The sequence below is a fragment of the Panthera onca genome, chromosome F1 (assembly GCF_046562875.1).
Source record: "Panthera onca isolate mPanOnc1 chromosome F1, mPanOnc1 haplotype 2, whole genome shotgun sequence".
Lineage (NCBI taxonomy): Eukaryota > Metazoa > Chordata > Mammalia > Carnivora > Felidae > Panthera > Panthera onca.
Genome location: NC_138355.1, coordinates 34,155,308 through 34,166,436, shown reverse-complemented (window position 1 = coordinate 34,166,436; position 11,129 = coordinate 34,155,308). Strand labels below are relative to the sequence as shown.

The window sequence follows — 11,129 nt, the reverse complement described above, 5'->3', positions numbered from 1 at the left end:
CTGTTGGGAGGAGATCTAAGCCCACTCACCAGACTTTTGGACCTCATACTTTGAATGTTGATGATTGACAAAGGCTAAATCCAAGGGTTAACTACAGAAAGAACAGGGCTGGGTGTCTGAGCAGCACAGTATTCCTAGGAGCAAAGCACACCCACAAACCCCGAGTACCTTCCTTGTCGTTTACAGTCTTCCATGTGAAACCTTCAGGACATCAAAAAATTCCAATGTAGACAGACCTCTTATCTAGAAATCTATTTAAGAGTTATCTAGGCCCTAAGGGAATAGAGAATTTTTTTTCTTCGCACTCTTGCACGGTCCCAATTCTGCAGGCAGTAGCCATGTGAGGCTCTTTAAATTTAACTGAACTAAAAGCAAATAAAAGATTCAGTCACAGTAGCCATATTTTAGATGTTCAATAACTACATATGGCTAGTGGCTATATTGGAAGGCCAGACTTAGAACATTTCCCTCATCATGGAACCTTCTATCCGACAAGCGCTCCGTATACGCTACATACCAAGCGGCAGGATCCTCTCACTCCCAATGCTGGCCAGTGTTGGCACAGAAAGACCAAGGGACGAATCTAAGGATCCATGGCAAGGGAGTCTTACAAATACAACTCAAACTGGCATCTCTGGGACTCTCGTCTGGGCATCTTGGTTTCTTCTTCTAGGAACTATACCACAAGGTGAAAAGTCACTTAGTGCCTCTAGCTGCAAATTACCTGCCACCTTGGTTAGTCTGTGCTAGAAAGGTCATTATCACAAGACCTCTTAGGTCAAGCTGGAATATAACAGTACTTTAATTTCTAAATGGTCAATATACTATTGCTGTCACCATTGAAGACAATCAGCAGCTTTGGAAAGGATTTTCATGATCTTCTTCATACATGTCTTTAAATATTTTAATTAATAGGATTTATAGTATTGGTTGTAGACAGGAATTCCGTTTTGTTGAGGTCAACATTATTTTGTTATTACCCCACATACCCGAATTGAGAATGTGGGAAGATAAGCTTAAATGTGTATTTAGTAGCAGAGGAAGGTAACTTTTATTATGAATAAATAAAATGCTAAAAATAAGAATGGATCTTATGAAAGATCAAATACTGTGAAAAATAGTATTCGGGAGGGTATAATAATAGAAGTAACAATGCTAGTGAACCTGTATATCTGCTTACTATATGCTATAGGGTTGTTCTAATTGCTTTCCTATACTACGTCTATGTTAACTCACTTAATCCTCACACCTATCCCATGAAGCACTATTAAACTTCTCAATTTTAGGAGTAAGGAAACTGAGACAGAGAGCTATCAAGTATCAAGTAGCCTGTGCAAGGTCACAAAGTTAGGTACGTAGGATTTGGACCCAGACGGTGTAGCTCCAAAGGCTGTGCTCCGACCCCCCAGGTTATAATGCAAAATGACTAAACACAGAAAAATCAGCCCTGTTTTCCCTAGAATCGATTGGCCAATACCCTTTTTTATCCCTATTTGTAAATTCACAGAACACGCTCACTTCACAATCAGTATACATGTATCTTTCGTTCCTTCATCTTTCTTTTTCATTTATAATTATAGTGTAGAAATTATAAACACAATTTCCCCTTACTTCAAATAATTGTTTAACAGTTGATGCCAGAAATGCAGTAGACATGGTACCAAACACAAAATCAGAATTCTAACCCTGGGTCTAACGGACACACTCAATTAAAATAGCCACCTTTTTTGCTTCAGAGTTATTTTCATACTTTGAACTATTTGGATTTGTTTTTATTAATAATTCCTACAGTGCACCAAATCAAAGAGTTTATAACTACAGCTATCAAAAGCTGGTCTTTTAAGAACATAAAATTTGGGGGGCATCTGGGTGGCTCAGTCGGTTGAGCGTCTGACTCCACCTCAGGTCATGATCTCATGGTTTTTGAGTTCGAGCCCCACGTCAGGCCTTGTGCTGATAGCTTGGAGGAGCCTGGAGCTGCCTCGAATTCTGTGTCTCCCTCTCTCTCTGCCCCTCCCTTGTTTGTGTCCTGTCTCTCTCTCTCTCAAAAAAAAAAAAACAATAAACAGTTTAAAAAAAAAAAAAAGAACATAAAATTTGGGCAGGTCTCAAGGGAACTGGGGAGGGCTGGAGGCTTACAAGATTTGCCTCTTGAGAATTCTGCTTCAAAACAGTACCAGAAACCTGACAGCGACATTATAAAATTTCATTCTGAAAATAGACACTTAATTAAAAAAAAAAATTTCTCCCCTAATTTAAGAGTCTTTTTTTTTTTTTGGTCTTTTAGTCTTTCAGTCACCTGATAAAAACTCTAGATTGACTTGAAGAGATCCAGTCTAATTCAGTCATTTTAGAGACAAGGAAACTAGCCTAGAGAGATTGAGTAACTTGCCCAAGGTAACTCAGCTAATTCATCAGAGCTAAAAGGACAACCTGTGCTTGCTGAGTCAGCTCTTTCCACGCCTGGCAGGTCAAGGGGTCCGTAGCCTCCTCCACACCCCTCTGGCGGTTCTTCCTAAGGCCTGTGCCCTCAGATGCTATCACAACTGTGCACACCGTGCACTGTGTACAACGGGGCTGAACATAAAGGGATGCCATCCACAGTCAACACTGGAGATTCGTACGTTTTGCCATGATGTTCTGGCTGGCCAATGGCGAAGAGGGACAATAGCTCACCTGAGCCTGGCAATCTCAGAGGGACCCGAATCGCCAATCACTTCTCATCCCTGGAGGCAACATGACAAGGGAAAAAGAAATACCAACTCATTTTTTTTTTCTTTGAGCCAATGTTGACTTTAAAGGGAAAAAAAGTGCAAAACACAAACAAAGAAAATGGGAGATTTATTTAAAAAGGGAACCTCTATGAGTTTTTTCTTTGAGCCAATGTTGACTTTAACGGGAAAAAAAGTGCAAAACACAAACAAAGAAAATGGGAGATTTATTTAAAAAGGGAACCTCTATGAGGGTTGACGGGGGGGTGGGAGGGAGGGGAGGGTGGGTGATGGGTATTGAGGAGGGCACCTTTTGGGATGAGCACTGGGTGTTGTATGGAAACCAATTTGACAATAAACTTCATATATTGAAAAAAAAAAAAAGAAAAAGAAAAAGAAATAAATAAATAAAAAGGGAACCTCTAGGGAAGGTGCCCAGCTCCATCTCGGGAACTGCTTCCAGCCCAACTGCCCCACACACGTCATGAACATGCGCAACCCTACGATCCCTGATGTTTGGAAACCATGATCCCAAGCACTGAATGATCCCAAACCGAGAACGAACAGGTAAAATACATCTAGTATACTGTGTTAAGACAAGAAAGTTTATTATTATTATATTTTATATAATGGTTTTCAACCAGTATTAAGATAGAAAAAAAGGGATTTTCTGGCTAACCAGAAAATTTCTATTCCCTGAGCATCCCAACTAATTGAGGTTGTGCTATAGATTGTTCTTTCTAGACAATCAAGTCTAGCATTACATAACTTAAGAAACCAAACCAATCAAAAGATCTGCCCTCCTAATTTAAAAGATTAAGATATTACATGTGAGTGATTTTTTTCACTCTTGGAAATAATGTAAAAACTCTATAATATAAACAAATATTAGAAAACACAAATGATTACTTGCCAATCTTTGTAACTGTTAGCTGGTTTTGGGGGGGGTCAATTAAATACTAAAACAATAAATTAAGATTGCTTTAGCACAGAGAAATATAGGTGAATAGTTGAAATAATGTAGCAGGATGTTTCAATTCTGCTAGACTGCTTCCTCTCAAAATCCAGAAAACTGGATGTTTCAGGGGACACACTGAAGTCAGTCTAGGGGAGAACTCAGTTTCTACTCCCACAGACTCCTCCGTACCAACTAGTCAGCACTTCCCAATGCCTAGCTCAGAATGAGAGGTCTGTGCCAGGTAGTGAGTGATGTGTTTTGGTGGACAAATCAGTCAAATATATGAATTCAGTGATCCCAACACATGACTTTTCTTGAAAGAGAAAGAAAGGCTCAGCAACAGAAAAACAATGAAAATGTCAAACAGAAGATAAAGGACATGGTTTGAGAAGGAACAAGGGGAAAGCGTCTTTCTGGCTAGGAATCCAATTATTTCTCAAATTAAATTTTTAAAGAAAAACCAACTCTTTTTTTTCGCCAGAGTATGACATTATAGAAACCAATGAATAGATGGACTCCACATTCTTTTATATCTTAATCCATATGAAAAATCAAATTATTTTTGCCCATTTGATCAATTCCTGTAAAGTCTGTAGTGCATTCATCATGTGGCTAAAACCGTGAGTAGGCATTTCGTTGTTGCTGCTGTTGTAATGGTTGTTGGGCCTGCTGTTGTTGTAGGCGAATTTGCTGGGAATAAGGGTCTTCCAGGGATTTTACAAATATGGTAGTTCTGGGACCCGTCTTCCATACAATACCATTGGCATCTTTCACAGAAGATTCCACTGTAATGTTGTGTGTTCCAAGGATAGCAAAGTTCAACAGAAATTGAGTACTGAAGTAATCATTATGAGGTTCAACCCTCTGCTCCATCTCATTGGTCATATTGTCAATGGGTATCTGGAACGAAAAAATTGTTAAATAATAGTAATAGCTAATATGTACTGAGTGCTTACTGTGAGGTAGGCCCTGTACTAAGCGCTTACTTAATCCCTGCAAACAACCAAGAGGTGTAGGTACTATTATTATCCTTGTTTTACAGATAAAAACACTGAGGCAGAGAGGTTAAGTCATTTCTCCAAGGTCACACAGCTAATGAGTAGTGGAACTGGCATCTGAACCAAGGCAGGTGAACTCCAGAGCCTACACTCTCTATCACTAAGTGATACTACCTCCTCACTACCAGAACAAGCTCCCAGAGCCTGTCTCGACCCCTTCATATGCTGCCTTTCCTCCTTGTGAAGGAGCTCAGGACACGCCTCTTCAAAACAATGCTGCTTTGGCACATTGATTCTTTTCAACTAAAGGCACTTGCGAAACAGAGGATGTAGGAAGGGTCTCTGACCTTGCCATTTTTACCTAAAACAGGCCATAAAACCTCCCATGAGAAAGGTGCCTTCTCTGTACCAAGAGAAGGAGAACATCCTTATCACCAGAGACTGGGAACCAAGGTTGAAATGCACGGACTGCCGCCCCATCTCTCTCCCAGTCACTCCCCACCTCTTTACTGCCCATTTGTCTTAAGTCTCCACAAATTTACTGTTTCTTTGTCTAAAAGTTACATAAGCTTTCTGCTCTGGTCACTTCTCTGGGTTTCCATTGTCTGTGAAGACTCCCATGTATGTGTACAATTCTAACAAACTTGTATGCTTTTCTCCTGTTAATGTGCCTTAATGTTAGTTTAATCGTAGGCCCAGCTGGAGACCTTAAGAGGGTGGAAAAGAATATTCCCCTCTTACACTTGCTTACCCAACCCCAACTCTGATTCCCATCTTTCTTTAGTCTGTAAAGAGAAATTCTGAAGAAACAGGGTACAATCACCTGTTTCAGGGAGTTTAAAATCTAAGAGACTGAAAAAGAACATAACTCTAAGTAAATACAAGTTAGGGTTCCTCCTCCTAGCCAGTCTGATTTCGTATTACTTAATACAGTCAACCCTCCCTCTTTAAAACAAATTAACTTTATAACTTGTACAGTGCTCATTTAATAATCAGTGTCTTGTTCAGATGGGCAGCACAATATATTCTAAAACACAGATTTATGGGCTTGTTCACTTATGTAGCTAGACACTCATGCCTTTGTCCTTCAAAGAACAGAGTAACACTTGCTGGTATACCCTGACCTGTACCTAAGATGAAGTATGTTAAGAGAGACACTTATTCTGAGAATGCATACACAGGTAACCTTAATGAATATTTGGCCAGATTGTTCTACATTTATGTGTGTGTTTCTGTTGTATAATTAATGATATAAATGTGCCCTGAAGCTTTGCGACTCAGGGAACAGGTTAATCTTTCCGTAACAGCAATGGAATGAAGTCACTGACCAATTCAAGATCTTAGATTTATAAGCCCGGTTTTGTTTGTTTGCACAACTTCTATAGGGGTTTTATGTCCCTAAACAACATGCCTACCAAACAAGAACTTCCTTAAAAGGACCAGAAATAGGCCAAGGCAACCTGATCGCTCTGAATGGATGATGCATTTCAAGTTGAGAACTCACTGCATGTAACACAACAGAGCAATCCTGTCCTATATAACTTATATCAGCTTCCGGGCATTAAGCAATGCCTCCAGAGGGAAGTCAATAAGCAGAAGACTGGTTTGAAGGTTTTTTTCTTAAGAGTGGAAATCATATACAAGGAACAATAAGAATCATCGTTACTGTTCTCTCAAACTCAAAGTGAGGAGACAGCTGTTGAAAGGGGTAAGTTAACTATGTAAATTCTCACTAGGATCTTCTGTGACAACAGGGATCACCCACGAACATAGCAGTTGTACTCCAAATACAGTAAATGATTTTTTTTTCATCATTCATCAAATATTTGCTACATAAGGCACCATGCTCCGTGTTGTGGGAGTCAGAGAGGAAGAGAAGAGAATAAAGGCTGAGCCATATCAGAGTGGGCAAAGAAGAAGGAGAAAGTTACCAAAGTAAAGAAAGTAAAAACGGCCTAAGCCACACCTTCTCTTGGGTTTTTAGCCTAAAACCACCAAAGAGAATAAAATGCTCTCTTTTTATATTTCTACTAATACTCCTTTCCTTGCTATGGAGCTCAGTTCAAGCGTGCCCACAATAAACCCGGATACAACCAATGTGGGCATCTGAACAACTCCGTCCCTACAACTGTGTACTTGTTCCCTTGTTCCATTTACTGTGAATAAACCATCAAGGAACCAGAAAGAGATGTCCATAGAAAGGAACACTCTGCATTTGGAATACTGGTATTCCACGGTACTCAGCATCCCGGTCTCAGCTAACAAAGCAAGCACGATTTTTGGTTACCTACCTCGTGATTTCTCAAAGCAGCCAATTCCTAGGGTTACACCCTTGAGGAAAGATTTTACTTTATCTGACCATGCCTGTCAATGTTGTATAGCCTTTTTGGGGGAAAATGCTACAATTCCCTTAAAATAGAGAAAAATAATTCGATGTGTGCTTTTTGGGGGAAAGGGAGCACTTATTCCCTCAGTCCTGAGGTTTCCCTCCATGTGGAGGGACTTTTCATTAGATGGGCAGTACTGGTCTCCAGGGAAGGAGGTAAATCCTACTGATGGGGAGTTTCTGGGTAGGAACTGAGCACGGGGAGCTAAGATCTTCTCTTTGCCTTCTCTGGGACTCAGGGCGCTCCTTCCTACCATCAGTTTTACAGGGGCAGGCTCTTGTGTGTGCGGGCTGAGGCTGGTGGGAAAATTCAGTGGTACAAAGCTAGAAGTCCCTGTTGCCAGATACCTGAGCGGGGTTTCCCGACAGCTATAATAATAAAACTCGTATCTGATTACTGTCTGCCTGGATGTTTCTCCATCAGCTGGCTCAGGCAGGGAAAAGAGAAGGGCTGTTCACGAGCCCCCTCAAGCCTGAGAACGTACTTTTAACTTGTGTCCGTATCTCATCTGTTAGGAGGTGTAACTGCAGTCTGCTTAGCACTAGAAAACTTCCATTAATGTAAGTTGATAAAATCCACATCATAACTCTGCCTCTTTTCTAAATTACCTTGTAGTCTTGTCCAGATTTACTCTGTAGTGTAGAAGAAACATTCAGACAGACGGACTGAATTTTGCGGAAGAGTCCTGGTTTTGATCCATGTTGAACCACTCCCTCTACCTTTAGTGCCAGCTGCTGGTTATTCTGGACCGCGATGGGCTCTGCAGGGTTCCGGGGGGACGGCGACAGAGCAAGCTAGAATACCAACATTAAAATAAATGCTAACAAGCAAGAGCAAGCTCTCTCCTGACAGACAAGTTTGTGCTAATTATTATTTACAGGTTACAACGTTACACATACAACTAACGACCTGGCTATGCCAGGACGAGCAGGCAGATGTACCTTTAAGGTCAAGGGTTCCTTCTCCTAATGCTTCCTTTTAAATACCACTGTGTTTTCTACGTCAAACCCCAGTTCTGTGTGAGGGTAAAAGAGGATTAGAAAAAAGTGAAGGCACTATTCTTGCCCATTTCTGTGGTGGGGCCTTTCTTTGACAAGGAACCAATTCCAGTACAGAAATGCATCATGTAAATTTTCATATCTAGAGGCTGTCCTCTGGTCTTTCGTAATTTTAAATACACTAAATTCAAAGGCAAACGTACTTAATATTCTAGGATTACACACAAAATCAAGTCACAATGGTATAAAAGTCAATTTCAAACCTCTCATTAGAGTAGTTTTTTATTTAAAAACATATTTAAAATCCCCAATACACTTAAACTACCGAAAGCCCAAATTCTGCTAAATGAAGAGATGGAAGAAATTGGGTCTTTCTGATAATGTTGAGCATTGCCTCAATCAACCCTGCACACATCTTACCTAAGGTAATCAATTTTCCTTATTATTCACGTCATTCTGAAATGCAACCCAAAACATTCGAATGGATATGCAAAGTGCACGGAAGACATTTACTGCCAGGGATAACCTAGAAAACCTCTTGCGGGTGACAGTTTTCCTCCTTTCCCAAAAATTCCATTCTCTGAATCAAAAATACATTTTTGAATGTTGAGTGGCTTACATATTTTCAAATACTAGCTCTTCTCATTGGCCAGCTCCTCAAAATTGGATATTCACAGACAAAAGTGCCCTGGAGGTAGGACTGGTGATGTTTTATTGGACCTGATTTATTCTGGGTCTGGAAAGTCCAATCACACACGGACTCAGCTCAAGATCCTTGTAGGTGACTATCATGAAACCTCTCAAATTATTCTTGGAGACAAGGGACAGAGCTCCAGGTACCCAAACACCCGTCTCACTGCATCTGGCACTGACAGGTCACAAGGGAGAGGGTTTAATCCCCAAATCCCGTTCCTTTCACCAAACCACTCAGTAAAGGGAGAAGAAATTCACAACTAAAGGCTGTAAGTTTCATCAAAACCAAAGGTAAGATCCTGAAGCAGAGCTCTATCCCACATATTCTTCAAAAGGTAACTGGGTTTTTAATCAGTATTAACCTCTATTCTTGCTATTATTACCTTGATGCTGGTAGACTGCAGTTTCTGGAAAAAATATCTCTGAAATGAAAGAGGAACTTTCAGCAAGGAAATGATGGCATTGCAGAGGCATGCTGTATGCTGGGGGGAAGAAAAAAAACTAAGTCAAATAAAAATAAATTTCCAAATTTCATCAACAAATGGTACTTTAAGGAAGAAGTTTAAAAAGTAGAAATGGTTGGGGCACCTGGGTGGCTCAGTTGGTTAAGCGTCTGACTTTGGCTCAGGTCATGATCTCGCAATCTGTGAGTTCAAGCCCCACGTCGGGCTCTGTGCTGACAGCTCAGAGCCTGGAGCCTGCTTCCGATTCTGTGTTTCCCTCTCTCTCTCTCTCTCTGCCCCTCCCCCACTCATGCTCTGTCTCTTTCCATCTCTCAAAAATGAATAAACGTTAAAAAAAATTTTTTTTTAAAGTACAAATGGTCCTATGATTATTGCAAAGGTACATACCTATCAGGAAATAGGCATAACACCCAAATGTTTGCCAAATCTCTCATGTCAAGGAATACAATTGCAGATTTTTACTTTACTTTGAAGTATATTCGATAAAATAAAAAGTAAATGTAGAAGAAAATCCTCAAGGCAAAATAACGCACAAACTTTGCATTTCCATAACACTTAGAACTATTAGATATATTATTATATAATGATTTTAGTTACTACAACATAGAGTAACTATTGTATGTTAAAGTAGGATAAAGAAAATATGGTAAAGAAGCCAGAGCAGTATATCGATGACCGAGGCCAGGCACCAAATCCCACGAACCCTGACGTCCTCATTCTTCCATCCCATCTCCATCTCCATCTCCACATGGTGGCTTCCCTGTCCCTATAGCCCCAGAGTGAGCAATGGGGGAAACTTACTGGAATTCAGATGAAGAATGACAATACAGTCCAACTCTATGGAATTCTGAAATTTTAATAGAATACTTTATTTCAAATATCTATTTCACAAATTTAACTGAGTTTTGAAAATCCCAGCATAGCTGAAGAGAATCACTACAATGAATCCTTTGAGTCTTAGTAAGAGGAGCCACACAACTAGAACTTAAAAGAGTTCTGAGATATTATATGTATGTATGTATGTATGTATTTAAAACCACTTTATTGAGGTATGACCGACATACAAAAAACTGTACGTATTTAATGTATCCAACTTGGTGAGTTTGGAGATGAACATACAACTGTGACACCGTCAAAGATACTGCAAAGATCACCCAGTCTAATCCTCAATTCTGCTGATAACACAGGTCACCCAGACAGGTAATGGGACAAGCTGGGACTAGAACCTGGGTTGCTTGACTCTTAGTTCAGTGATGTTTTCTATTTCACCAATGGTTTGCAAACTTAAGAGAAAAAAAAAAATTACAGCACCATCAGAACACTTGTAACTTGAGGTGACCTAGAACTGCTCCTGTTGGTGTACCCTCCCCTCCCCTCCTCAGTCTACTTCCCCACCAATGGCCTGAAGCTGCAAGCCACTCTACTGTGCTGTCTGCCCTTCTGAGCTGCTGATTCTAAGCACAGTGCCGCCTAGTTGCCTATGTTTGTGAACAATTTTAAACAGCTGGGCATTAAGGCTCTAGGCCAGAAGAATCCACTCCTTATTGGTTTCAGGCTGTTGAACATTTCGTGCCCAAGAGACTCCTAATACAAATGCCAGGTCTATTACTTGAGAAAACCACAACACAGATTCAAACACATTGGGTCTATCTCTTCAGGTTTAACTGCTAAGGCAACATTATTCACCTTCCTGCAACGAGGAATCTGGGAAGCACTTGCAGGGACATCCTACTGGTGGTGGAAGTCTGATGCCAACAGTATTTTAGGAGAGAAACCTCTTTAAAGGCTGGACTTAGGGGACCCAAGTGCCCTCAGGCTGTTCTGGGGCAAAAAGGCACCATTCTCTCTTTTAAAAGAATGGAGGCAGATTTTGCAATTCCCCATATGGAGAGTGTGGAGTGCCTCTGAGGCCGATGGCCC

The 11,129-nt window shown here is 40.5% G+C and overlaps 1 protein-coding gene across 1 annotated transcript in view; it reads right to left on the bottom strand.

Annotated features, from left to right (window-relative positions):
* Nucleotides 1–4,157: 4,157 nt before the first annotated feature.
* INTS7 (integrator complex subunit 7) overlaps nucleotides 4,158–11,129 on the bottom strand; it is a 91,106-nt gene continuing 84,134 nt past the window's right edge. Inside the window, exons 18-20 of the mRNA XM_081791893.1 lie at nucleotides 9,129–9,227; nucleotides 7,663–7,848; nucleotides 4,158–4,569 (exon numbers count right to left, since the gene is read on the bottom strand). Coding sequence (XP_081648019.1) covers nucleotides 4,282–4,569; nucleotides 7,663–7,848; nucleotides 9,129–9,227 — 573 coding nt within the window. The 3' untranslated portion in view covers nucleotides 4,158–4,281. The remainder of the gene's footprint in view (nucleotides 4,570–7,662; nucleotides 7,849–9,128; nucleotides 9,228–11,129) is intronic.